The sequence below is a fragment of the Fusarium phalaenopsidis genome, assembly GCF_050370095.1.
Source record: "Fusarium phalaenopsidis strain FUZ10S chromosome Unknown contig_32292, whole genome shotgun sequence".
In the NCBI taxonomy this organism is placed as follows: Eukaryota; Fungi; Ascomycota; class Sordariomycetes; order Hypocreales; family Nectriaceae; genus Fusarium; species Fusarium phalaenopsidis.
In genome coordinates, this window is record NW_028145410.1 from 3,180,921 (window position 1) to 3,208,441 (window position 27,521).

General features: G+C 53.8%; 8 protein-coding genes across 8 annotated transcripts; 4 read left to right on the forward strand and 4 right to left on the reverse strand.

The window, feature by feature from the left end:
• Positions 1–1,330: 1,330 nt before the first annotated feature.
• On the reverse strand, positions 1,331–2,437 carry LRP88_05246 (uncharacterized protein; the record flags this gene model as incomplete). Its single annotated transcript, XM_083241804.1, has 2 exons — positions 1,331–2,071; positions 2,120–2,437. The coding sequence occupies 2 exons, from the start codon at positions 2,435–2,437 to the stop codon at positions 1,331–1,333; spliced, it is 1,059 nt and encodes a 352-aa protein (XP_083102952.1).
• Positions 2,438–4,041: 1,604 nt separating this feature from the next.
• Positions 4,042–5,685, reverse strand: LRP88_05247 (general substrate transporter; the record flags this gene model as incomplete). Its single annotated transcript, XM_083241805.1, has 2 exons — positions 4,042–5,164; positions 5,216–5,685. The coding sequence occupies 2 exons, from the start codon at positions 5,683–5,685 to the stop codon at positions 4,042–4,044; spliced, it is 1,593 nt and encodes a 530-aa protein (XP_083102953.1).
• A 1,082-nt stretch (positions 5,686–6,767) lies between these two features.
• On the forward strand, positions 6,768–9,259 carry LRP88_05248 (uncharacterized protein; the record flags this gene model as incomplete). Its single annotated transcript, XM_083241806.1, has 6 exons — positions 6,768–6,843; positions 7,127–7,223; positions 7,275–8,814; positions 8,880–8,908; positions 8,964–9,083; positions 9,136–9,259. The coding sequence occupies 6 exons, from the start codon at positions 6,768–6,770 to the stop codon at positions 9,257–9,259; spliced, it is 1,986 nt and encodes a 661-aa protein (XP_083102954.1).
• A 505-nt stretch (positions 9,260–9,764) lies between these two features.
• On the reverse strand, positions 9,765–11,342 carry LRP88_05249 (cytochrome P450; the record flags this gene model as incomplete). The annotated part of the gene is made up of 1 exon (XM_083241807.1): positions 9,765–11,342. One exon carries the CDS (start codon positions 11,340–11,342, stop codon positions 9,765–9,767), a length of 1,578 nt encoding a protein of 525 aa, XP_083102955.1.
• Positions 11,343–12,191: 849 nt separating this feature from the next.
• Positions 12,192–14,362, forward strand: LRP88_05250 (NADPH cytochrome P450 oxidoreductase family protein; the record flags this gene model as incomplete). Its single annotated transcript, XM_083241808.1, has 2 exons — positions 12,192–12,428; positions 12,479–14,362. The coding sequence occupies 2 exons, from the start codon at positions 12,192–12,194 to the stop codon at positions 14,360–14,362; spliced, it is 2,121 nt and encodes a 706-aa protein (XP_083102956.1).
• Positions 14,363–14,603: 241 nt separating this feature from the next.
• LRP88_05251 (glycosyl hydrolase) lies at positions 14,604–16,509 on the reverse strand (the record flags this gene model as incomplete). Its single annotated transcript, XM_083241809.1, has 3 exons — positions 14,604–14,639; positions 14,719–14,724; positions 14,776–16,509. The coding sequence occupies 3 exons, from the start codon at positions 16,507–16,509 to the stop codon at positions 14,604–14,606; spliced, it is 1,776 nt and encodes a 591-aa protein (XP_083102957.1).
• Positions 16,510–23,481: 6,972 nt separating this feature from the next.
• LRP88_05252 (uncharacterized protein) lies at positions 23,482–23,877 on the forward strand (the record flags this gene model as incomplete). The annotated part of the gene is made up of 3 exons (XM_083241810.1): positions 23,482–23,533; positions 23,589–23,648; positions 23,705–23,877. 3 exons carry the CDS (start codon positions 23,482–23,484, stop codon positions 23,875–23,877), a joined length of 285 nt encoding a protein of 94 aa, XP_083102958.1.
• Positions 23,878–25,341: 1,464 nt separating this feature from the next.
• On the forward strand, positions 25,342–26,513 carry LRP88_05253 (mitochondrial 37S ribosomal protein uS7m; the record flags this gene model as incomplete). The annotated part of the gene is made up of 3 exons (XM_083241811.1): positions 25,342–25,584; positions 25,643–25,999; positions 26,061–26,513. 3 exons carry the CDS (start codon positions 25,342–25,344, stop codon positions 26,511–26,513), a joined length of 1,053 nt encoding a protein of 350 aa, XP_083102959.1.
• Positions 26,514–27,521: the final 1,008 nt, after the last annotated feature.

Sequence of the window (27,521 nt, forward strand, 5' to 3'; positions counted from 1 at the left end):
GGAGCCCAGATTTTTTAAGGCCTCCCTACCCGACTAACTAAGAACAATGTCAAACCAATAACTATGAAGTCAATAGACACTTTGTTACCGAGAGCATATATATATTATTACAAATTGACGACTAGAAGCAGCCCGTCCCTTGAAATGGTTATGATTTGGAGTGGTTGCAGAATCGCGAAGGGAGCGTTGAGGCCGTAGACCTGGCCCAGTTCTGCGGCTTGCCCTCACCCCTTGATTTGCCGACTAATAAAAAATAGAGTCACCTTAGGTGTATCAAGAACTTGTCGAGATAATTCATTATCAAGCCGTTATATTACTGAAGATTTGTGATAACCTCATTGTGTCTGGTGGTGGTTTGCTCATCACATATGATGTCTCCTCAAATTGACCACATCGGCTAGCGGAAAATGAATACTCGAATAGAACACTTTGCTTATATACCGATACAAAGCGCCTTATTCTATTCGATGAAGCCCTGGGCCGAGTATGGCTACTATTTTGTCAAGGCCTTGAGCAGTGCTTGGAGTGGTGTGCCACCATATTCTACCAAGTTAGTGACAAATCAACAACCAGATCAAATCATGAAAAAAATCGATAAAATCCATATAATAGCTGTCTATATCGCTCCAAGGATGGCACGAAAAACGAGAGATGGTGTCCTGGGAATGGAGATTAGCTCTTGATAATCTCACCAGTCCAGTATACCCTGTACACCCAGGTCTCTCGAAGCCATACTCCCCTTCGGGGCCCTTCTAGAACTCTTTCCATCTAGCCAATCACTCAAATGAGTGCCTTGAATGACATCAGGAGAGAGCTAGTGATGGACCAGGGGTTTCGGGGGAGCTGTCGCCGAGCCATTGCCTATCTCACAGGGGTCCGTTCGGCCTGTCGGCGAGGGATTTCCCTTTTTGGAATCATGACATACCAAGGGTAGACATGATCATTATTGAATCGTTTCTCTGTCTATGATGGTCTGTCGTTATGGCTGCTTCAGGTTCATTCAACATCGAGATCATCAACAAGAAAGACATCTGTCAGCTGGGTCTACAGCACTCGGAGAGGGACTGGCTGACTCTATAGCTAATTGAGTCCATCTCACAAAACATATTCCTAAATTTCGGTGTCCCTTACAACACCGCCATGGGCACATTATGGTTCACATACTGAGATCTAATAGTAATTGTTGTCCAGGATCACGACAAGCGATAAGCTACAGATTTCATTGGTGTCATGTTACAATCGAGATACTGTAAAGTGCCGTTAAATATTGTTCATCTATTATTCTCTAGCTCTTGCTGTTTATAACGCTTAATCCATTTTATCTATTCCCTTACAGCTTAGCAGCCTCGATACGGCGACCCGTCTCGTCAAAGTTGATCTTCTGGCCCGAGTTGAGCGACTCCTGGAGAGCGCATCCGATCTTGACGGCCTGGACAGCGCCACTAAGCTTGAAGGGCAGGCGGTTGTTGTCGAGGCAGGCAGCGGTGAATTCATTGGCCTCAGTGACAAAGGCGTGCTCGAAGCGACCGTAGTAGTCGCCGGGGATCTGTCGCCGCACACCGGCAGCCTCGTGCATCTCGACGAGCGTGCCCACGGGGTTGGCGTTGATGGCAAGCTTGCCCTCGGTGCCGATCACCTCGGTCATATCGTGCTGGCCAGCAGCCATCATGCGGGAAGAGTAGAAGTAGGCAACCTTGCCTCCCCAGAACTCGACGATGCCCACGCCGTTGTCCACATCCTTGTGCTTGCGCAGCTCGGGCTGCACTGCTGTGATGCCAGTAGCCACGACGCTCTTGACGATAGAGTCCTGGCCAAAGTACCATAGAGCGAGATCGATGTCGTGGATGTTGCAGTCGACAAAGATGCCGCCGCTGAACTCGGCGTAGGCAACGAAGAAGCCAGAGGGGTCGAGCTTGTCGCAGGTCTGAGAGCGGAAGACGGAGGGGCGGCCAATGGCACCAGCGTCCATTCGTTCGAAGGCGTCACGGTAAGAGGCGTCGAAGCGGCGGGAGAAGCCGCACATGACCTTGAGGTGAGGCTTCTTGGAGGCAGCATCGACGACGGATTGAGACTAAGAGGGAGTTAGCTAAATTTCATAAAGCATGGGCGGGGAACTGACAATCTCAACGCTGGTGCTCAGAGGCTTCTCGCACAGAACGTGCTTCTCAGCCTCAATGGCCTTGATGGCCTCCTCAGCGTGGGCGGTGGTGACAGTGGCGACGACAACAGCCTGCAGGCCTGGGTGCTTGAGCATCTCCTCGTAGTCGGTGTATATGGTGACACCCTCGAGGTGGACGTGAGCCCACTCAACCTCCTTCTGCACGGGAGTGAAGGCAGCGACGAGCTCAGCCCGGGGGGTTCTGTTGTGGAAGTTGAGGGCATGACGAGCGCCCATGCGGCCGAGGCCAGCGACGGCAACCTTGAGCTTGGGGGCCATTGTGAATTGTGAAGAGGAGGAAGGGAGGATTGAGGTTGGAATTGAGTGAGAAGAGCGGTAGGGCCAAAGTAACTTTGCGGGAGGACAGGTACACAGACGGGTATGCCTTTTTTCCAGACAAACAACACCGTCAGTAACGAGATTGAGGAGCAGAGAAAGATGAGAGGAGCTGTCCAGTTGAGAAGCGTGACGAGCGAGCTCTCTAGACTTATACCTTGAGCATCGGGATTCGCATCGCCGAGGCGGCATCCACCATCGGAGCTCCAAACCCGTACATCTTTGTCGAGAGCTACATAACTCGAGGCTTTACCCCACGTCCAAGCGGTGACCCGACCCGTGGCTTGGAGCGAGAAGTCACAAGATCGACAAGTCTCATCCGCACCGGCGACAAGGCCGACCAATTACTAAGTGCCGACATAGAGTTGAAATCTCATCTGGTTCCAACATGGACCCTGTTGTGTGAGCGCTTCGAGATGCGGTGGGGCCGGTGGAGGAGGAGACGTTCTCTCTCTTACCAAGATAAGTAAGTATTCACGAACGAGTTTCGGCGCCTCCTACTGAATCTGGGCATGCGCTTGGGAATGGCTGCATGACCCCCTGTCCAGCCTCCAAGATAGCCTCCACTCACCTCCGCACTCTCCGCCATGGCTCGGCAGCCAGGCAAATACCCCAGACGTGATTGGAAAGAAGGACCGGGCTGCTCATGAGGGAGCGACTTCGGATCATGACCTCGTGCTCGTGCTCGTGCCCGTGGGAAAATCCTACCACCATCCTTGCACAAGCCGTTCTTCACCGTCTCCAGTCTTTGAAACGGGATTGGCTGACCGGAGTCTTCTTCGCATTTTTCTAGACCAGGAAGCTGCCCAATTCGTCAATCGGATTCGACGTCCGTGGCTTGGGGTCGATCACTTCGAGAAAAAGTTGCCGAAGTGTGAGATCAAGTTTCCGACTGTGGTTCATCAGATGATCCGGGTATAGAGTTTAATGATGCTGAATCTCTTGATAGATAACCCGATACTGGTCAATTCAGAGAGAAATGGATATGTCGACCTCTTGTTCTGCTCTTGTGTTCGAGTTGTCTATCACTACTCTACGACATCCGTCTCTAGGTATGCCTCATGACTTCTTACTACGGAATGCCCGTCCAATGTGCCAACTGGCTACTACGTGCTAGATTTAGACTCATGATGCTCATGAGATGTTCTCCAACGGTCGTCATCCACACGGGAGAAGCAGGTACGGTCCAATTGGAAGCCAACTACGAGGCACTATGTCTGTGACACCCCTTACACGTTGACACCCCCCATACACCATTGAGGCACGGTGTTCCTCAGCTCATACTCTCACCGCAGCCAGATGACGTGGTTGGCCCAGTCAAGGGTCTTGACACAAGTTGGAGATGCTCACATGGTTGGGACAATGGTTGTAACTGACAGAGAATTCAACAGTTTAAAGGTCTTATCTGAACGCGAACGTCTACACATTCTAGCTCTCAAAGAAAAGCGAACCATCCCCAAGCTCTGAATAGAGGGCTTTCGTACACGTACACGAGATCCAAGATCGATACCTCGCGAAGATACAATCCCCACCCCTCACGACCGCACTCAGGCCTTGACCATCTCACCAGAAGCCTCCTCCTTTCGGGCCAACTTCATCTCCTTCTGAATCTCCCTCGCTCGCTGGACACCGAATCCGTGCTGGAAGATCTCTCGGATATCCTCAAGGGTCATTCCCTTGACCTCAGGGTAGCAGAAGTAGATGCAGACCCAGCCCAGGATGCAGATGGCGGCGTAGAAGCCAAAGGCGCCAGAGGGGGTAGTGTTCTCCATCTGGGTCAAAAAGGTGGAAGCAACAATGATGTTGGAACCCCAGCAGGTCATGGTGAGCATCATGGTTCCCATGGCACGGACTTCCATGGGGTAGAACTCGCTCGAGAGCCAGGCCGTATTTCCGATACCGGAAGAGTAGAAGCCCACGAAGACGACCATGCTCACGAGCACGACAATGGCAGGCCAGCCAATCTTGGCGTCAGCAGCCAGAGATAGGTCATGGTTGATGGGAATGTACTTGAAGCACACGGCAGCGATGACGAGGGCCAGACCCATGAAGGGGACAGTGACAAGCAAGATTCTTCGGCGGCCTGCACGATCGACAAGCATGAGGTTGACCCAGGTGAAGATGAAGTTGGTTCCAGCAATGACGGTGCCGACAGCGACGGGGTTGGAGAAGCCGACGAGCGAGAACAGGAGAGGAGAGTAGTACATAAGCGAGTTGAAGCCGCTGAGCTGGGAGATGGCCATGAGACCACACGCAGAGACGAGGGCGCGGAAGTTGGCGGGCACGACGTAGAGCTGCTTGAACACCCACCAGCCAGACTTGCCAGCGTTGAGGGCCTTGGCCTGGTCGACGTGATAGGTGATGTGGCGGATCTTGTCCTGGACCTGCTCCTCTGTGCCGTTGGGGAAGATCCTGCGGAGAACCTTGGCGGCCTCTTCAGGCTTTCCGTGGTAGATGAGCTGACGAGGAGACTCGGGGCAGAAGGGGAGCAGGGCGCCGAGGACGATGGCGGGAATGGCACCACCTCCGACCATGTATCGCCAGCCGCCAGAGACATAAGCAAAGCCAGCTCCGATACCGTAACTGACAAGTTGTCCGCCGGTGATGGACATGTTGTCGAGTCCAATCATACGTCCTCTATACTTGGCGGGAGACACCTCTGCGATGTATCTGATTCGTGTTAGCGCTCAGCCAGCTCAAGACTAATGGGTGATTACTTACAGGGGGACGATCATGGCAGCGGACCCAACACCAAAGCCAACAACGAGGCGGCCGACAGTCATCTGGATGACAGAGAAGGACGCAGCCTGGATGATGGCACCGAGGGTAAAGAGCACACAGCCGACATAGATGGCAACCTTTCGACCGTAGCGGTCAGCCGTGGCACCAGCAAAGATGGCGCCGATGAAGGCACCACCAGAGGTGATGGAGGTGATCAACTCTTTCTCCTGCGAGGTGAGAGTCTTGCCAAGATCCTGATGGATGTAGACGAGCACAGCTGAGATGATTCCAGTGTCGTAACCAAACAGCATGCCGCCAATGGCAGCGGTGATGCTGACGAGCCACGAGAACTTGCCCGTCTTGGTTTGTTCGATCGAGTCAAGTTCATCCAGGTTAATCTCTTGGATGGAGCCGTTGATAGCAGCATCCTCGAGGTGCTGGAGTCCCTCCTTGTGATCTGCCTTTGCCATGATGGATGTCAAAGGTGTTGACAGAAGAGTGAAAAGAGTTCAAGATGAAGGAGGAAAAAGAGCCAAGGATACCAGCTGCAGCTGCGTGAACTGGTGGAGAAGACTCAGAAGAGTGAAGAAAGTGGTAGATGCCGTTCGAGATGAGAAATTGTCCAAGACGACGATCCCACGGCTTTCTTATATGCTACTTGAGGTGAAGCACGTCCCTCCTCCAGAGCGAACGACTTGGTGAACCTTGCCAAGGTGGTATACAAAGCCAGGATGGGAGGCTTTCCCCAAATCCTGCTGGCGCGTGTAGTCGGCGAGATGGAGGGTGAGTTGAACGGCTAGCATGCCGACCACATGGCGAGACGAGGAACGGGTGAGGAGATATTGCCCTTCTCAGCTCCTTCTGAGGGGAAGGTAGGGTAAAATCTTAGACCACCCGACTCATTACTCGCATCAAGGCCCGTGGTGTGATGAGATGGGTTTGACAATAACGGCATTTGGGTCTCGGCGATTGGCCCGGGGAAGAGTCCAGGCCATGGGCCCGGGTAAGCATCTCAGTCAAGCCTTTCCCCAGACGGACACTAACAGCTGCTTTCCCCATGGGCGGGATAGTATGGGGGAAGTCCATCTCTTGGTGATGGTTTCATTTCCATCATGGAGTGACTCGATCCCCAAGCGAAAAACTCCACCAAAACCCCCATGGGGAAGAGGGACCAGGAGGGCAGGGGCGAGCCAGTGGGAATGCCGACCCCCAAGGTTCAGGGCTAAAACCATCTATCGAGCTTCTAATTCGCTTCTTCCAGGCGCTATCGCGTGGTGGCTCGCTTCCCTGTGGCGGAGGACCAACCCCCCAAGGCTTAGGGGTTTTGTTAGTGGGTTCCAGCGCGTGCGGGGTTTGGCTGGTGCCCTGACCAGACTTGCCTGTTTGATGTAAAAAGGGTAATTGCCCTTTTGGCCATCTTGGGGCCATTTCCTTCATCTTCCACTTTCATCTCCATCATCGACCGCCCCCTTCACTCGAGTCAACGCCAGTTCCTCTGCCTCTTGCGGTATCCTTGCGTACGGGGATACGGCATCTGGGCCCTGGTTTCCTCATGAGCCATGCAGGAGAATCAACCACCGACCACAAGCACAAGCACAACCACCTCCAGGCCTCTCAACCCCTGCACAGTGAGTGACCCACCACCCGTTCATACTCACACTCTCTTGTAGCACCTTCAGTGTACTGATATTGCCGTTACAAGGTTTGTAAGCAAAGGTGAGTCTCAGCCAGGCAATGTCCCCCGTTGGAAGCCCTCTATCATGCCTTGTTCCTAGGCGTTGTGGTCTGACGTTATGTTCATTGCCACAGACACCTCAAGTGTAAGCACTCACTGGGAATGCTTTGATTTTCCACACCAAGTCATGATGGCCATACACTGTCTGTTCTGTCTCTGATGCCTGTGTTACACAGGCGACAACGATAAGCCTTCGTGTGCCAACTGTCGAAAGAGCGACTCTGAGTGCATCCGCGGCTATAGCGTGAGGTTTCGTCATGGCCTGAATCCTAGGTTTGTCACTCACTAACTGGATCCTCCCCCTCATGCTGATCCCTCTGCAAGTATCCGTTCCGGAAAGACACTCGAGGCTGCGAAGCGCGAGTACAACTTTTCCCAGGACCAACCATGGGTCAAGACGAATCGAGCTTTGAGCTTTATCAATGAAACTCCAGACATCATCAACATCCACGACTCGAGCACTGGAAACTTTGATACTCTGGAGAGCTTCAATATCGGGCCCGACGTCGAAACTACTAGCCATAACTCTTCGCCGCCCGCTGTTCCTCTACAGCGTCTCCTATCTAGAGAGTCCAGACCCTCATCCGAGCCGGAGAGGCCGAACTCAAGGCCAACCTTTGAAGCATCGCCTCATGCCAGAGACAGCGAGCGCCCCTCGAAGAAGCGAGCCCTGAGTTCCTCATCAGCTGGTCCATGGAGGAACCCTCCTCGCTCTGATCCCAGCGATGCCCAGTCACCTAGCCAGAGTTCTCAGTGTGCTGCCGACGCAGGCCCATTTACGAGGTACTCGGGATCCCCCATCCTCGAGTCTCCCATCATCAACGACATTGCTCTCGGTGTTGGGAGCCCCCATGTTGGCCCAGGGCTGGACAACTCCAGCCAAGTCATCTCGGCCCTAGAGGATGATGTCACCGAAGCCATCTCTGGCATTTATCTTGACAGCCCAAGATGGCCTCTAGAGGATCCGCAAGAAGCAATGCTATTCCAAAACTTTATCCACGTTCTGGCGCCTCTCTTCGATCTTTGCGATAACGAACGGCACTTTGCCACTATCGTTCCTCGTCGAGCGGTTACATGCCCACCTCTGATGAACGCAGTCCTAGCTGCTTCAGCCAAACGATTGTCCAGGATCGCTGGTTTCGACGGGCTGGTTGGTGATCGGTATCATCAGAACTGCCTTGACGCCCTGATCCCCGCCTTGTCCAGCTCGGCCGCAGTCATGGACGAAAATCTCTTGACTGCCATTGTCATTCTCCGCTATATGGAAGAGATGGACGTTCCCATTACATCCGCGGATACGGCAGGCGAGTCTCACCTCGTGGGTACTCGAGTCTTTGTTGCGGCTCAGGAAAAGGTGCTTGATTTCACCGGCCTCCGCCGCGCAGCTTTCTGGGTGGCACTTCGACAAGAAATTCATATGGCCTTTATGCAGGCTCGTCCGGTGCATCCAAACTTTGCTCTTCAGGACATCACGCGACTCGTGCAAAACGACGATTCCTGCTGCGCCTTCGCAAACCTCACCATTCTCCAGTGCGCCGCCTGCCTCCGCTACTGCTACGGTTCTGAGGAGCAGAGCGTGTTTGCGTGGGAGAGACTTCAGGAAGGCCAAGAACGATGGTGGGCAGAGAGGCCATGGTTCTTTCACCCCATGTACATCAATGAGGATGGAGGCGGCATGTTTCCTCAGGCCGTCTATTTCAATGACGCCGTGATTACTGGAGTATTTCACTTCCTCCTGATGCAGATTCTGCTCGCAGCCCACAACCCGAAAATCCCCAAGCTCGGCCCTGGGCAGGCCAAGGCGGTCAAGAAGATCAACGAAGACATCAAGAAGACAGTCAAGATGGTCTGTGGAATTGCGGAGGTACGGCCATGTTGACCTGAAAATCAAAATGTGCTGCTGCTAATGCTAACTCTCAACAACTACAGTCAAACCAGCGAAACCCTACTGTATATGCGTATGTCCCCAACGAACGGTCAGAGTTGAACAACCACCTGACAACTTGTCCGCAGATACGTGAGCCTGGCTATTACTATGGCTGGTGACCGATTTACAGACCTGCAAGAGCAGGAAGCTCTCTATCGGGTTTTACAGAAGATGGATGTACAGACTGGCTGGCCGACTGGATCCGCGTAAGATCTACTGTCACGGTCAAATATGATGAGGTTGCTGATATTTGTATAGGCAACAGTATTTGAAGGAAGCCTGGGGCTGGACGGAATCACCCGCAAACATGAACACCGAGATGCCTATCGCTGGAATGCCGATTGCAGGGATGCTGAATAGCAACAGCATGCAGCTGGTGTAATGGTTACGAAGATGATGAATGTTTCTGGCAATATCTGAGTTCTGTTTGAATGTTACAATACTTGGGCGGCATAGTCTGGTGTTGAGGGCTGAGGAGGCGCAACTGGTTACCATGAGGGAGCAATATTGAAGGCGATTGGGCGGATTACTTGGATGGATTGGATTTAATGGGTGCTCTCATGATAACTATGATCCACCTTGACTGTGCATTGCATTCTAGAACTGGGTTTTCCTGCATCGGCATTATCACCGACCCCTATTTATGGAGCTCTGGGAGACGACTACGCGTTACCGACATGCTGCAGCTCAACTCATGATTGGATGCCAAACTTGAATATCAGATTATCAGATTGACCAGCGTTGACAAGTCACATCCCATCTAATGTCAGCTTCCTGTGAGTGCAACAAGGTAACTCGGCACGGCCAGCATCTCGACAAATGACGGGACCTAACATACGGGCTTCAAATTACGCTATATCTATCAAATCATATCTCATCTTGACATTCTATTCTTGTTTTTCATCCACCCCCAACTCCCGGCGCCAAACCTTGAGCGGCATCGGCCCAGGTGACAGGTTCATGGCCTCCCTCCTCTCGGGCTCCCACTCCGGATACGGCAACGCCCACTCGTATCGGTGCACGACACTCGCCAGAAGCACCGTCTGTTCCAGGTAGCTGATATTGCGACCGATACAGCCCCGGGCACCAGCACTGAAGGCGATAAAGTACGGCTGCAGGTCCTTGCCCTGTTCGTCGAGCCAGCGCTCAGGTACGTAGGACTCGGGTTCAGGGAAGATGTTGGGATCGCGGTGTGTGACATATGCTGAGATGGAGACGGTCGTGTCGCCGGGGATGAAGTCGCCGAGAATGTTCCAGCCTTCAGGGGGTGTGCGGCGAGGGAGGCCAAAGGTCGTGGGAGGCGTGATGCGGAGGGACTCGTCGAGGCAGGCCCGGAGGTAGGGAAGATGCTTGACTTTGTCGTAGGGCGCGACGACTTCATCCGGTTCTAGGACAGAGTCGACCTCTTCACGAAGCTTGGCCATGCAGGATGGGTTCTTGAGCAGCCAGTACATGACATTGTTCATGGCAATAGCCGTCGTGTCAGAGCCAGCATTCATCATGATGGACACCTCGGCAACAATCTCTCCCCACTCTAGACCAGGAGGGTTGGCATCGCTGTGGTCCATGAGGGCCTGGAAGAAGTCGGGCAGTCTCTCGCCCTTCTTGTATCGCTCGAGACGCTGCGTGGCTCGATGGTACACGATGTCATTCCAGCCCTCGTTGAAGTGCCACCACTTGCGAAAGTCGACCGATATCCATTTAGACAGTTCGACGTTGAAGTTGTACCAGCCTTCTGTCCAGGCGAGGATGGACTGGGCGCGGGCTGTTGAATGGAGACACTCGCGGTAGTTGAGCTCGTGGATGGTTCCGTCCATGCGCTCAGCCTTGACAAGGTCGTGGCCCTGATCAAGGAAGCCCAAACGCTCGCTGAGACCGATATCCGCAATGGCATCGAGGGTGAAAAAGTTGGTAAAAGCGCGGTAGTCAAACGTCAGGTCCGCAGAGTCAGGCCGGATGAAGCCCTTCTTGAGAGGCAGCGTACACGCAGCATCGGCAGCACAGATGAAGCGCTCCGTCTTGTCGGCGACCTTGAACTCCCAGTTCTCAAGGTTCTTGAGAGCATAGGCAGCAGACAGCGCACGTCGCTTGCGAGCGTGGTCGGCCTTGTCAACCACATCGGCGAGGTGAAAGTGCGAACCAGCAAGAGTCTCGTAAAACTCGCCCTTGAGACACTTTGTGCCGTGGCCGTAGATGTCCTTGATGGCTTGGACGGAGCCGTACGAGAGCGAGTTGGGACCCGTGCGGATTACGGGGTGCTCCTTGTGCATCTCGTACAGCGTCTTAGACCGGAACCCGCGGGCGGCCTCACGCACGAAAGGGAGGTTGGAGATTCCCGCCAGCGGGTGGAAGTTGGGATACCGTCTGAGACCTTTTGCATCGCGGAGGTACTCGAAGACGGGGTAGAGGATGAAGTAGCCGATCAAGGAGGCGGCTGTAAAGAGAACCACTGCTTCTGCGTACATGATGGCGGCTGTGGGAGATTCTGGCAGAGATTGCAAATTCTGGCCAAGAGGCCTAAATTATATCTTGGTGTGATGCTCTCCGTCTTCCATCTCTTCCTTTGGTTCAATCGCTGGCTCTTTGCATAATGAGGCGAGTCCGAAAGGACTTGGTGGGGGAGAAGGAGAAGAAACGAGACAACAACGCTCACTTGCCATAACTATCGTCAGAAAGTAATCTTTGAAAAAGCAATCGCTGGTTTGGGAAAGTTGGCGGAGCAAAGTCTGGACCATATGTATGCCTTCAACTCCAGCCCTCTCATTCGGCCATTCTCCGTGTTAGTTGGCCACCATCTCGGAGACCAAAGCGAACGGGCAAAGATGGGGCCAAAGACGGCACTTGGGGAGCCTCTAATGAATGTCGTCAGTCAAGTCATCCTTCCCCGCGTTAAACCCCACAGATCTAGACTCTATCTAGATTTCCCACATGTTAGTTCAATGCTCGCTTTCACCGGCGTCACGGCCGAAGGAGATGGCTTCCCGATAAGGAAGTTTCCCTTTTGAGACGGCTTCCAAGTGGCGAGGATACATCCGAGAATGACCAAGAGGGCAAAAAGTTCCGGCCAATCCCACCCTCCATCAACTCCAACGTCAAACTTGGAGATGGAAATTCGAGATGCTTTTTCTGAAATTATGAGGGACCCATTTTCCGCCATGAGAGAACCCCCCGGGTTTTTTCTCCATCTTTGGAGAGAGGCGACATCGTGGGGCATCGTCGTGGGATATGAATATCGAGCCTCCTCTTCTCGATTCGACTCTCTCTTCAGCACAAGATAGACTCATTCAACTCGAGGGCAATTGAACTCTTCAATCATGTCTACTGTCTTTCCTGCAAATGCCCTGTCCCAGCTGGGGCCACCCCAGACTGTCGCCGACATTGCTGCGTTGACTGCAGTTGGCGTGGCCTCGGCGGCCTATCTCCTCCGTGGCATCGCATGGGACAGGCCAGACCCGTATGATTATATCTGGTACGAACGCATGGGGTCCAAAGATGGTGCAGCATCAAGGCCCAAGGCAACTCGTGATATTGCTAAGAAGATGGAAGAGAGTGTAAGTCAAGCCCCCTGTCCCTTAAACCACCATCTCTAACACCTCGACAGGGCAAGGATGTCGTCATCTTCTGGGGTTCACAGTCTGGTACAGCAGAGATGTTTGCCAACAGACTCTCCAAGGAGTGTCACCTCCGCTTCGGCCTTCAGACCTTCTGCGCCGACCTCTGCGACTACGACCCAGATTCCATCGCCAACCTTCCCCAGAGCAAGCTCGCCATCTTCATCATCTCCACCTACGGCGAGGGAGATCCTAGCGACAACACCGCCGCCCTCTGGGACTGGCTCAACAAACGACCTTTTGACATCAAGCTACCCAACCTGCGGTACATGGCCTTTGGTCTGGGAAACAGTAGCTACCGCTATTACAACCGCGTCATCGATGTCGTGGTTGAGGCCCTCGACAAGGCCGGCGCTCAGCGTCTGATGCCCGTGGGCAAGGCCAACGATGCCCAAGGCGGCACCGAAGAGGACTTTCTCTCGTGGAAGGATGATCTCTACACGCACTTCCAGGAGAAGCTCGGTTACGAGGAGCGAGACATTCCCTACGAGCCCAGCATCAAGATCGTCGAGGACGAGTCCCTCGACGTCATGGACCTCAACCTCGGCGAGCCCGCCCAGAACCGCAGCGGCCCTGCCAAGATCGTCAAGCAGTACTCGCCCATCCGGCCCCTGACCGTGCAGGAATCACGTGAACTCTACACGTCCCCAGGCAGGAACTGCATCCACATGAAGCTCGATCTTAGCGACCAGGCTGAGCTTCGCTACCGAACTGGTGACCACCTCGCTGTGTATCCCATCAACCCTGATCACGAGGTGCAGCTCCTCCTCAAGGCGCTTGGGCTTGAGCAGCGAGCCGAGACGCCGCTTCTTATCCGAGCCCTGGAGGAGGGCGAGTCCATCAAGATCCCCAGCCCTACCTCGTTGCTGGCTCTCTTCCGTCACTACCTCGAAGTGTCTGCCCCTGTCTCTCGTGAGACTGTCGGCGCTCTAGCTCGCTTTGCTCCTTCGCCAGAGGTTGCCAACCTTCTGACAACCCTTGGAAAGGACAAGAAAGCCTATGCCGAGTTCATCGGCAAGAACCACATCACTCTAGGCCGTCTCCTGGCACTGTCTGCTCCTGGTGCTGTCTGGACCAACCTCCCACTATCTTACGTCGTCGAGACTCTCCCTACAATCCAGCCCCGATACTACTCCATCTCCTCGTCCAGCGCCGTCTCCGCCCGCAAGGTCGCCATCACCGTCGGCGTTGACAACTCCTCCCTCCAGGCCGACCCAACTAAGGCCATCCGCGGCGTCACCACAAACTACCTCTACGCACTCGGAAGCTCTCTCAACGGCGACGCTGCCCAACCAGAGGTTGGCCCTGATGCCCCCACCTACGCCCTCTCAGGCCCTGGCGATGCTCTCAAGGGTCACAAGGTCTTTGCTTGCATTCGTCGCTCAAATTTCAAGCTCCCAACCCTCGGGACAACTCCCCTCGTTATGATCGGCGCCGGCACCGGTATGGCTCCCTTCCGTGGCTTCATCCTCGAGCGAGCTCGTCTCAAGGCCGTTGGAAAGCCCATTGGCCGCATGATCCTCTTCTTCGGCTGCCGCTCTCCTTACCAAGACTACCTCTACCGCGAGGAGCTCGCTTCAGTAGCCAAGGAGCTGGACGGCCTCCTGGAAATCGTCCCTGCCTTCTCGCGGTCTAACAGCCACCCCAAGACGTACGTGCAAGACAAGGTCAGCGAGATGAAGGAGGATGTATGTGAGCTACTCCAAGGAGGAGCCAACATGTACATCTGCGGCAGGGCGTCGATGGCGCGTGAGGTGGGCAATGTTGTTGAAGAGTCGATGAAGCAGCAGAACAGCTGGACCGACGCCGAGGCCCGGAGCTGGGCCGAGTCGGCCAAGAAGGGCAGCAAGTGGCTCGAGGATGTCTGGGGTTAAGACTGTATCTGCATTGGCGTAATAAGGAGTTTTCTGCTTGGCGGGTTATGACATGGAATGAAGGAGAGTCTAGAATGCCTCTTCGTAGAACGAAAGCCGAGAACTTGTAGCGATGTACTGGATCTGAATATATAGAATCCTAGAGATTTACTTTTTATGTACCTGAAGCTCCCATGCAATGTGTATGGTAACTCTTAGTTCCTGTGTCATTATACAGATGCCGCATCTACCTTATCGTCGCCTACCGCTTCCTCTCAGGCCAAGCATCAAAGAGCCCCTCATAAATAGACACATCGCCAAACGTAACTTCACCCTCTCCATCGTGGAAGAAACGGATTTCAGTCGAATCAGCGTACCAGGAACTGTCAATGTTAGTATAGTTTCTGCCAAACATTTCGCCGAACTTACCGAGCCCAGGTGCTCAACGAAAACCTGTCATTGGCATGAACCTCCACGATGGAATTGTCCACGACAATAGTAAGGTTCAGAGTCTCTATCTGCTCCTTGCCTTTTTCGACAACGTCGAACAGTCGCAGTCGTCCTGCTTCGTTTCGCGAGTCAATGTCGCTAGTGGTGCGCGCAGCAGCGCTTGTCTTGCTCCGGTCAATGAGAACAGTCTCGTTTGAGAACTGGTAGTAAATGGTGGTGGACTCGTGCTCCGAGGCCAAAATCTGGAAGCCTGCCTTGAGATCCGAATTGCGAGCCGAGCTTGGAAACGAGATCGAGGTCTTGAGAACGTAGAACTTGGACTTGGGATGTCGCTTAAAGGCCGTTGATCCAGACTTGCTGATGGTTCGGCCTTCCTCAGTGAAAGACTCCTTCTTGGTCAGCTTGGACAGCGTTTCGCGAGCGATGACCTGCTTTAGCGTATCAAGTTCCACAACCCCCGACTCGTTCTTAGCCACGCGCCATGAGCCCTTCTCCCGTGCGAGCTCGTTGTCGACTACGTTGCTGATCTTTCCAACAGTCAACTCTCTCGGCAGGAGAAGGGAGCCGGTCCAATTCTGCTGCGAAGTTGGAAACTGCTTGAGTGTACCATAATAGTCACCAGTCAGCCACAGGTAGCTGATGAACCTATCCGGTGCACCACTCTTAGATGAAGCTTTCGAGGATGAAGGTAGAACCTTTCCAGCAGCGGCATAGGCAGAGTGACCCCAGTCCAGTTTTCCTACCATTGTCGGAGAAAACTTGACATCGCCGTCCTCAAGCGAGACGTTGCCTGCTGCCCAGAGCATCTCGCGAAAGTCCGACACCTCAGGCACGATTGGTTCGAGAGACCACTCAGCACCAAAGGTAGCAAAGACCTCACCCTTGGAGTTGTATCCTTCCTCATCCAAGCTGAAAACGTTGGCAACCTCAAAGTTGAAACCGTATCGTCCGGCCCAGAGTCCCTCACCCCAGGTGGAATTGGCCTTCTCATGCCACCACTGGCCCAGGTACTCCCAATACTGAAACTCCGGGTCATGCTGGCGGTAGAGGAACACGCTGGGCCCTTTTCCGTGCACACCGCCAGAGATGACGTTGTACCACGTTCCGGGCTCGCTGTCCAGGAGTGAGTCGAGGCGAGAGTTCTGGAAGACGTAGGGGTCTCGGAATCCTGTCACATTGAGGGCAAAGGGAGGTGACGGAATCACCGGACCTTGTTGCAACTTTGTGAAATTCCGGCCACCGTCCTTTGAGACGGCGAGTGACTGTGTCTCGCTGCCTCGGGTGTAGTTGATGGTCCATTGGATAGGTAGGTAGGAGACCGACGTGTAAAGGAGTGTCGGCTTGCCGTCAATGCCGCTGGGGATAACTGACCCATCAAAGACGGCAATGGGGTCATTTGTGCCACCCGCACGAATGAAGGGAGCTCCATCCGGATTGAGATCATGATACGTCACCAGATCATCCGTCGTGGCGCCTGCAGCACCAAGATGAAGCCAGCCAACATGGAACAGTCCCGTCTTTGGGTCGGTGTAGTGCATGCAAGGGTCTCCGATCTGTCCGAAGGGAGGGAGCACATGCGCTCGAGGACGCCATGTCTCAAACAGACTGTAGTTGGCGAGCGTCGACAGGTTTGGGGGTGCGCGGTTGTAGTCGATCTTGTAGCCGGACGGCTTTGCCCAGGCCAAGGAGCCAGCAGTTAAAAGAAGTGTAGGCTTCATTGTTGAATGTCTCGTTCAATGTGCCATTGAAGCGATGAGGAGACAACGGTCCTCATAGAGAAACCATTGGCTATATATGCCATCCATGGCGGCCCACGTACTCGCCGAAGCGAGCGAGAACACGAGAGCTTGATGAGGGGAAACTCATTAGGGTAACATCGTTCCCCAGTCTCGAGATGCCCTCTCCAACTTTCCATGGCATGCCCGGCGATACTACGGCGATGGACGGGCACCTGAGCAGCCGGATCCTTCACGCTAGGTTAACTTTTCAATTAACGTTCGCCAAAATCGTCCAGAAACCCGGAGTTGTGGGGAGTCGTGTGGGGAGATCGGCATAGTTTCTACCGAAGACATGGGATGGCCGTTGTGGTGTTGAGCTGCCGTGACGTATTCTCGGGGAGATTGTTCTTGGCGAACATGACATCTACAATGTTGCTCTTGACATAGCAGCCTCTAACAGGAGACTAGTCAAGTTGACAACCTCACTAAACTAGTCTGCTGCTTTCTTTACAACCTTGGAGCAGCTACCGAGAGACCCGAGAGACGATGTTTGGGAATTTCTCTTCGAATCGGCTTCGAATTCAAAGAGAGTCAAGCAAGCTGTTCGTCTGCCTGTCTAGCAGTAATCGTCCAATGTCATGCGGAACAGACATCACGATGCTCGGTGTAGGACGTAGTATCGAAGGCTCTTGACTGGCATCCGGGTTCTAGGTGGGGTTTGGTTGTCGGGCCGAGTAAATGGGGCGACTCCATGGAACCATCATCGTGAGGTGTTGTCATCGGACTAGGATATTGGCTCATTCATTCCACTAGGCAGCCGATCTCATGGGAAGAAGAGATGGGCTTGCTGTGTTTCGGATGTTGAGGCCAGTCATCAACACCAACCAAGACAACCGATGTTGGGGCGGGCAAAAGGCTGCCGGAACAGATATTCGAATTCCGAATTCTGATCAATTTAGATAGATCACAATATCGTAGTGCTATTGAACTAATCAGTAACATAATTAATTACCTGTAAAATGCACAAACATGAAGCATGTTGAACCTACATCGGAGCTATAAGTTACTATGTAGGTAGTCAAAGTATTGCTCACCTGCATCCTGCGTCTATATACGCGTATGTATCCGCGCAGACGTCGAAGCGCGCCCCAGAAAAAACACCCTGTGTGCTGCACGATGTTTATTTTTTTTTGGAAAAGAAAACAATGAAGAGAAGTTCTCGGAAGAATAGGCTATTGGCATATGCTCAAGCCTGCAACTGGGGTGAACCTGTACCCAAAGCCGTGAATCTGGCATTGAGGATCGTAATTGCGGGACTCGGGCATTCTAGTTGCATCGCCGGCCGCGTCAAGAGGCCTTCTCTTCCTTGCTGCGTCTCCAGGATCGCATAAGCCTCACTTTCGCATCTATATTAGTTGACCGCCCCTTGACAACAATTCCTTTTGCTGCTGCGGCGGCAATGCTATGGATGTATTGCCTGTGGCCGAGCCAGAGGAAAAAGGGTCACGGACGCCGGCACCGGTGTTACCCGGCATCGACTCCATGCAGCGGAGGAAGACTCGAGATGGCATTATTCACCGCCGGATGGGCTGTGCTGCTGTGTGTGATGTGATGGGATGTACTGTGCTGCGTGATTGCTTGCGTTCCTGCTGCTGCTCCTCCGCAGAGAAAAAATTTGCCCTTCTCGCATCCATCCATCTATGGATCTTTGCCGAGCGATTCGATGAAACATCGGAACCGTTCTCGTTGGGCCCGGCTTGGGGGTTGTTGTTAATCCGGACGCTCCCGCGCGTCAACGTTGCAAGCGCCGTGTCGGAGGGTTGCAAAGCAGGTGTCTCGGCTCGATCACAAACTGATTTGCTCATCAATTTGAAATCCCGCATGCCGTCATGGCCGAGGACCTCCCTCCGGTGCCGCCATCGGGCACTGAAGGTGTAGACTTAACATTGCTTCTCCCGCGAGTGGGTGGGTGGGCGTGTGTGTGTGCGCTTGTGTCTGAGGCAAGGAGTTGGGAAGCGATACGGATACAGTTGTCAGAGATAGGTGTCAGCTTTGCCAACCCAACCAAACGGCTCCAACAAACCTCAGACTCGGTCTAGAAAGCGGCTGTTACAAACACCAGGTGGACGAGGACGGGCGACCGCAGGGCAAACTAGCCGCTCAACGGTCTGGCCATGTCACACCTCTTTGCCAACCCTCATGTCGTGGTCGAAAATGGCGAGGCGCAGGGTACGCAAGGAGGGCGAAGAATCGGAGGGTCACGATGCAAGGCCTGACGTGGGGATCTACGCCATTCTCCAGACCGGTGAAAAAAGGCTGGGCCTGTCTTGGAGGTCCACGAGGCCAGCTGAGCAAACGGTTAAGTGGCGGATGAAATGTCTTGGGGGCTATAAGTTGAGTTCCAGAAAAGAAAGCCCATGATAGGTGCGGCCAATCTCCAGCGGTCAGATTGGGAAACTTGGTCTCATCATCTCGACCCCTTCCGCGGGAGCAGCACGTCCCAAGGCGTTGCTGTTTGGCCAGGGCATGGACAGCGATGCTTGGGGTTTCCATCAAGCATCCCTTGTCCTGCATGGCTGATCTGGCGCGCGTCCACGGTGGATCGGAGTGCCCTGATCCAAGCTGCACTGAGACGTCCACGGTGAAATATGACGAAGCTCCTTCGCCGGTCTGCCTCCCACGTCGTCTCTTCGAGGTGGGAGTTGACAGACCGGTCAGGGCCCAAGGCTGACGATGGCTCGCCTTGGAGTTTGATTCTAAGCCCAAGCAGGAATGGGGTCATGTAACTGTAACCCTGAATCGGGTCGGCTCGTCCTGTTGATAACCAGTCTGTCGGGTTCCAGAAACGTTTTGGCCTTGTTTTCACGTCCAGGAGACAAGAGGATGAGAAAAGAAGGCTATCGCGGTGTGTATAGTAACAACTTGTCGTCTTGCATATCCAAGGCGACCAAGGATGGCGTGAACTTTTCAGTCTGGAGCAGGTGCATTCACGCACGCTCGATGCGTAAGATGACGGACGGTGCTTGCCAGTTTGCTCGTGGGAACCGACTGATGCTGTGATGTGCCGAGCAAACCGAGACTGGATGCATGGCTCAGCCAAGCAGCCTTTACCTCGGCGTGCAATAGACGCCCACATCTGTAGTCAATATATTCGTCTGACATCCTTCGACTAAGCAGGCCTCTACTTCTCAACCCGCACGCACAGGACTAGCAGGCTGCCACATGCAGGGGCCCGACCTGTCTTCGACCCCAAACCTGGAAGAGGCCCAGCATCCCGAGCAGGCGGAAGTAGTGGGTTCGGCAGTTATTGACTTGGGCGGTGCTTAGGTGCTGCGGGTCTCTCTGGCATCTCCCGACACACTGGGACATTGGATGCAAATACTATGTCATGTCAGACTTGGATGCAAGCAGGATCAACATTGCTTGCTCTGACAGCGGCGGATCAAGCGCCTGTGACGCTCTCAATCAAACTGGGTATATGTGTCGAGCCGGGATCTTGGTCATTGATCGGCAGGCCAGACCGGCAGACTTGAACACAGCCAGCCGGGAGAGCGAACAAGAAAAGGGCGATGACAGAAGGGGAAGAAAGAAAAAAAAATCTCGACGCCGGCCGGGAAAAAGCAACGAGGCCCAGCATCGGCGATAATAGCGACCACGAGCCGGGACATGCGGTGTATTGGGTCCAGTCCAGCCTAACGGATTGCCGCGGCAAGGCCTCCGTACATGACAGACGCCAGCAGATTCAATGCAGATTCAGGCCAGCCAGCCCTGTTCAAGAAGTCCCCAGGGCGAGGTCCAGATCCACTCTATTTGGCAACCAGACTTGGTGAAAGCACGCTCCGTGTAAGGCGGACCCTGGAGGTCATCCATCGGCGATATGGGTACGGGACTGTGTAGGGTATCATTCTGTTAGGGTCGTATTATCAGTCGCAAAGCGCGCTTAACACCAACTGGCAGTCAGCAAGTCTAGGTATATGACAGCGATGGCTGGCTAGCTCACCTGAACTACCGCGCATAGCTCTCCATCATACCGAGGCCTGGCTGGGGTCCGCTCCCCCATCTACGCCCATTTCTGATACTGGAGAGGTCGACATTTAGTTGGTTGGGACTCCCGAGCTTAACCCCTGGTCCCCAAACCCCAGCATCCGTCCCATCATCCCTGGGTCCGATGTTGGCTGCAGCGCAGGATCTTGGTATCGACAGAACGCTCAAGGCCCGGGCCTAGGTAGTAGCAGTAGCGACGCACCTAGGAACGCCACCTTGTTACCAGTCTTGGGGAAGATTCGAGGTGTTGAGGATGCTTTGCTTTGTCTGAAGCCGACAGCATGGAGCTGGCAGATGTTAGTTAATCAGAAGAAGAGGCCAGCCATCGCCAGGCCTGCCTTAGCGCCTGAAAGGCTTAGTCCAGGGCAAGCACCAAGGGTTACAGTACCTACGTCGTAACAGGCAGGCACCCAGCCAGCGCCTTCCAACCCATGATAGCGGGTGGTCGGTGCACGCTGAGCTCTCCCCTCTCCCCCACACGCACAGATCCGGGCTCCTTCCCGGCATTCGTGAGTGGATGGTCTTCTGGGATTCGCCGCCAAATCCCGGTAGAGATGATCTTGTCGACTCCACATCAAAAAGAAAAACGACACCAAATTTTGCGATCCCCCAATCCCAGAAATGCGCAGCGGAGGAGACAACATCGAGGAGGGAACAGAAGAAGAAAAGAGACACGACAGGGCCAATCGTGTCTCGAGGACAGGGAGCCCCTTGCAAGTTCTCGTCTCCTTGTCGGCCAACTCTGCTCTGCTCTGCGCGGCGCTGCTCTGTCTCTCCACATCTTCAAGCGATTCCCCCCTGTTCCCATTTGTTCATGTTTGAGGGCAAGGGTTTCTATCATGGCTTTTTGGGCTAATCGACCATGTGCTAACTGGACGGGACCGAGTGCTCCCTGGTCTGGTCAGGGCTCCATGGGTGTCAATGCCTGCGGACATCGCCTCAGCTGCTCGCTTGACGTGGCCATGGTAATCTCGACCTGAAATCCAGGGCTGCTGCTGCGCTACGCCTCACGAATAACCTCATTTCTCCCTCGGCCGTACCTGATCCTGATTCTAATCCTGATCCTGTGCCTGCAGACGTCTGCAGTCGATGGTCGTGTACGACATCGCATCGTCCGAAGCACGACACATCATCATCCTGCACATCATTGCCCAGAACCCGCTACAATGGACTGGGAGATGGGCATCCATCCGTCAGTTGTCTGTCTTGTCTTCTCTTTTCACCTCGAGTCGCAGCCAAGGGGCGCCTCTCTTGGACATTACGAATCGTTCATCTCCCACGTTGTCCTCGTTCCTCGTGCCCATGCTCCTTTTTGCTTCTCATTCATTCTTTTGTGGTCAGCCTCACTTTGTTTTTTTCTCTCTTCTCTCCTCAATTACAGTACTGCCACTCCTCATGTGCGTAGCCCCCAAACCCTGCTTGGATCGAGTTGGGCTGGGCATCCACCATCGAGCACTATCTCCCCGGCATTGCTTTTTCGCATCTGACGGAGCTGCACCAGCGTGCCAGAGTCGTCCAGCCTTTTCCAAATCAAACCTCTAGCAGGTCTGTTGCCGCATGCGCCCTCGTGATCTAGGTTCCATCCATCAACCGTCCCCTTGCACGCTTGTACTTGGCAGTGCTCCACGGCCACGAGCAACATCCACAGACGCCCTTGGGCATGGCTTGGAGTACACGCCCCCCATGGTTTCCCCTCTACATTGCTTCTGCTTGCTGCTGCTGCTGCACCTGCACGCCGTGGCCCTCTTGCTGCCTGTCCTGGACTCAATCGCAGATTCACAAACGCTCGCCTGTCCTTGTCGTGTCGAGCCTCATCGTGATGGCCATGTCCGAATCCTTGCGCAAACACAAACAGCACATCGCCTCTCCTCACCCGCTCCCGTCCCCGTCCCCGTACCCGTTGCCGCCTTGCAAGGGACTGACCGGCCCCGGCACGGCCCACGCTGAGGTCCAAGCAACTCGGCTCACACCCGCCCTTCTCTTGTCTGTCACTCCCGAGTCGATTTGCTTCCCTGCTGGTGAGCTTAACCCGATGCGCCAGATCCCACTCTCTCTCCTCAAGGGGCAGAAAAAGCAATGTTGGGTTGGAGACCCCCCGTTTACCAAGTTGCAGGGCCGCAGGCCGTACCGATACCGACGTAGGCTTGTCCCGTAGTTTGCTTGCCAGCAGAAACTTCGTTCCTTCTGTGAGGATTCGCTTGTCAATCCCTCCCACGCCTCCGTCGAGACTTGGGCTCACTTAGTTGTGGCTCACATTCTCCTATTTCCTCATCCTATTTCACCTCGTCCTCCCTTCTCTCTTCCCCTTCTCTCCTATCCTCTTCTCGTAAACTTCTCAGATTGATTGGGTTTCCTGTTCCCTGGATGCAGTCTGCCGCTAGACGCTTCAAACTTCTAGCCGTCCTGCAACTTCACACAAACATCTCCGTGTCTGCGTCAAGTCCACATCACCGCTTCGCCCCCTCCCCGTTTGACGGCATCTAATCCTCTTCTGCCACATCATCCGCCCGACAACCTGGGCCCGCCCTATTTGCTTGCCTTCGTCTTACCTTTGAGGCTTCTTCGGATATACCACGCCCAGCTGGCTACCAAATCTTGGCCGTCTCTACCAGGGTTTCTATTGTCGTTGTCATATCCCCAGGCCCCCACACGCCCGGCGTCTCCCAAACACGTTGCTACAACCAAGTTCAACTTGACTGGATATATAACCCACCATCCGCACCCATTATAATCTTCAAACTCAGCCACCAGCTTCAATTATATCCCCCAGCACTCAGCACTGAGGATCTTCCATTTCCACCGCTAGCTTCTTGCCATCTACCTCAACATCCACACATCTGAACCCCCACCTTTCAAAGCCCTTGACATAATAACCAAGGTTCCCGCCTGGTTTCTCGTGCCTACCTTCCTGTTCTCTATCCAGCAACAATGGAAGTTCAATCCATCAACCCCACTGGCCCCTGGCAGGACCAGCTCGACCGTACGTCTCCCCCTCAACCTTCAATTTACGGGCTTTCTGAACTAAAGTCTTCTAGATTTTTGCCGTGATGCCCAGTTGCGCCCCCCCGTTTTCCAGATTGTGTCAGATCGTCGAGGTAGGTTCCCTGTAACTGACTTGTCCCGACCAAGGGTCACTAACTTGAATCCGAAGGCGGTCGTACTGCGTGGTCAAGCAGGGTCACGGTTCACGGCAAGACACTCAATGCTCGGTACTGGTATGATGGCAAGAACCTCAACAACGCAAGAGAGGATGCCGCCGAGTGTGCTGTCAAGTGGTTGACCGGATCGAATACCAATTCTCCCACTCAATCCTGGAGCTGGTAGACACTTCATGAGAGGCACTGCTCACAAGCTCAACCGACTGTGCAGCAATCCAACCTGCAAACCAGGATGGTTGGGCTCTTCTCTATTCACGACTGGGGGAGTTATCTTTTTGTGCTTGGGTCTGGGTTTTCGCGATATTCTTTTGCTGAATCGTGTTTGCTGCTCTGGCGAAGTATGTAACAGGAGTTTGGAACTGGAACCAAGCAGAACGAAAAGGGATGGGTACTACGCAGCCGGCAGATCTGAAGGTGGATCTTCATGGCGGCTGCGAGTTGTATTTTATGGATGCTGCTCGAATATGACCTGGCGCACATCGATGCAACGGCATTTCTTGCAGCACTTGGTGCGATATGGGCGTGTTGGATTTAGTCGGCGGCATTTGGTTTCCTTTTACTCAGGAGGGTTAGTTGCTTAGGGTTCGAAATTCGAGGCTTGCTGAACGCAGGTTTCCAAGGAGTTTGGCAAAATGGACTGTGCGATACCGGAAATTTGAACTGGGGCTTGCATTGCTTGAGGAAATACGGTGACAGACAGACATGGAAACAAGGATTGTTTGGCATCAAGACGGACGCAAGGTTGCATCAGTGGTGTGAGAAGTCGAATCGAAACACCTCCATCAGCCTCTTATCATGGTCAGCCTCCATTGTCAGCGCAATGACAAGGACCTGGGTAGGTAACTCAAGAGGAGTGTATGGTTACTATCAGGACGTCGTTGAACCCCCACCCTCGGCGCAGCCACGGTTGATTGGGGTGGAAGTGAGCACAGTTGATCACATGAAGCTGCAGTTGAAGCGATTAGGTGACGACACCCCCAACTGCCACGGTCTCCGGTTACGGCGATTCGGTACTTGGCGACGATCATCTGCAGAAAAAGCACTGATTCTGACACCTGGATGCAGTAGGGGCATGGTGTGGTAGAGTGTCAGTGAGACAGGCGTGTACAGGAGATAAGTAAGTCTTGGCGACGTTGAGAAAACCTCTAGTATTACATATGAAACTAGGCAAATGAGAAGAACAAGTGGAACTCTAGCGTTTCTAGGTGCTAGGTAAGCTTTGCTGGATCTCATTAATATGGGTGTTGTGGAATCGGGTGGTTGTGGACGACAAGTGGGAGCCACTAGGAAGATGCAAGGAATATAGCTGAAGTTCGCATAAGTAATTGCTCTAGCCAAGAGTTTAACTCTCCGAATATATACTATATCCGACTATTTATCGCATTGCCCCAGTCTTTCCTCGTAAATACCCGTAAATATCCAAGCTTTCATCCTCCTTGTCGTCAATGCTTGGGTGAGTGGTGGTCCAGGAGAGTTATGTAAGCTACAAACGACAATGCTCGGATTATTGATTTTCCGCATAACTCGACGGGGAATTTTGCATCACGAATTTGCCCATTGATCACAAGAGCCACGAGCCTGTATAGTACCTTGCTCCACGAATTCGTTGCTAGCAACGCGGAGCTCAGCCATGTCTCCAAGATCAAGGGTTTGGGGCGCATGCAGAGCTCTCGCAATTCGATCGAGGCCTGCTGCCCCCCGGCCTGGGCCATTCGCCAACACTCTTCCCCGGAACCGGTGGTACTCGAACGAGGGGAACGACAAGCCCCCGAAAGCGATTGACAACGCCCCGAAACCCGACGAGTCCCAATCCGAGCCTATTTCGAAGGATGTTAGTGCCTCCGAGGCCTCGACAGGGAAGGAAGACGCCGAGGTAGGAATTGATTTGAGACGATGTACCGGTCTTGGCAACTGATGGCGGGACATTGCAGACTACTGGTTTGACCAGCTCCGAGGAAGTCTTGGACGATGCGACTCTCGAACAGCTATTCTACGGCGGCCGTACGGTATCGAGCTCAGTTGAGGGCGGATTGACCCCGGCCCAGGAGCATATTCTCTATCAGGAGGGCACCATCCCCTCAGCCGAGAAGGCGGAAGCTCTCGTTGCTGCAGCTGAGAATGCCGAATTGGCCCAAGCCGACACTGAGGTTGAGAATCCTGGACACAAGTTCGGCATGCCCCAGCGGCCGTGGCCACAAGGCTTCAACCTGAAGAAGCGATACCATCCTGTGCTTGAGCAGATCACCCGCCTGTTGATGCGGGATGGCAAGCTGAGCGTTGCACAGCGGGTAGGTCTACACCCAACCCATGAAAGGGCTTGGCCGGCGACACGGCTAACAATCGAACTAGAACATGGCTACAGTCATGAACAACCTCCGAACCGCACCACCTCCGATCTACAGCCCGAAATATCCCCTCCTACCCGGAACCCCTCCGGCTGAACACCTCCCCCTCAACCCGATCCTGTACATTACTGTGGCCATCGACTCGGTGGCACCTCTCCTCAAGATCCGCAACGTGGCGGGTGCCGGCGGTGGTGGCCGAGCTCTGGAGCTTCCGGTGCCCCTCGGCGTGCGACAACGACGACGTGTCGCCTTCAACTGGATCCTGGATGTGATCAACAAGAAGCCCTCCAAGGGCAGCGGACGCAAGCAGTTCCCCCACCGGATAGCAGAGGAGATCATTGCTGTCGTGGAGGGACGGTCGAGCGTGTGGGAGAAGCGAAAGGTGGTGCACAAGCTGGGCACGGCAGCCCGAGCCAACATTGGGTCCAACAAACTCAAGACGAAGAAGAAAATGTAGAGCGGGCACAGTTTTGGAGTAACCGCCCTATTTAGGTTGTACAGTAGATGTGCCAAATATGTAACATATCCAGCCTTTGACGCAAAGACTCGTCTTTCTGCGCTGTCCAGGCCATGTGAGGAGGGGCTGAGCCCCTATCCTGCAGACTTACACCACTTGATGCTATGTATCATGAGAGAGGGATAGGCCTCGCACGTCCAACCGACCTTGACCTTGGAGAAACCCTTATCCGGGCCGGATCACAGCACTGTTCCATGCAAAGAGCCGAAGGGATGCGTTCATGCACTTGGCACGGCTATGCTGGCGGGAATGCGATCGGAGGACATCGGGGGGGAGCATTAAACGCTTCCGAGGTTGCGGTTGCGGAGGGGCAAAAGACGACGAGAATGGCTGACTCATGAGGGAGACGCATTTTCTTTTGGGAGCAATGATGTGGAGAGCGATGCAGGTCTCGTGACGGTCAGAATTAAACAAGATGGATGTTCTGATCTGATCTATGTTTCAGCAATGGGGCGCGCCCTTGTGTAAAAGGTTTCGGAACTAGATCCTGGAACGGAAGGTTTCGGGCTTGTCAAACGAATCTTGTTTAAACGGCGTTCGAGCACGGTGTTGAAGAGCCTTGTTTGCCGAGATCTAGTAGGGCAGGATATAAGTGAACAACCTTGAAGTTCATCAATCGTGAAAAAAAAGCCATCCAATGCTAAAAAGCCCTAGATCAAAACTACCGAAGGTAAGACAGACGAGAAGCCATTGTCCAATGACGAAACCGATAATCTACAAGCGGCGCAGACGATGCTTTCACATGACGACACAATCACTCGATGAGCTCGGGCCAGGGCTGAAGACGGAGTCGGAGGCCACCAACAGATGATGAAAAGACTTTTTTTCCCTTGGGCTGGCAAGGAAAAGAAAATAATAGAGCTGTACGAAAATGCTATCAAGTTGGGTTTCTGAGCAGCACCTTTGGGCGTCTATAATCTCGGTTCGCATCTCCCTAGAATTAAACTC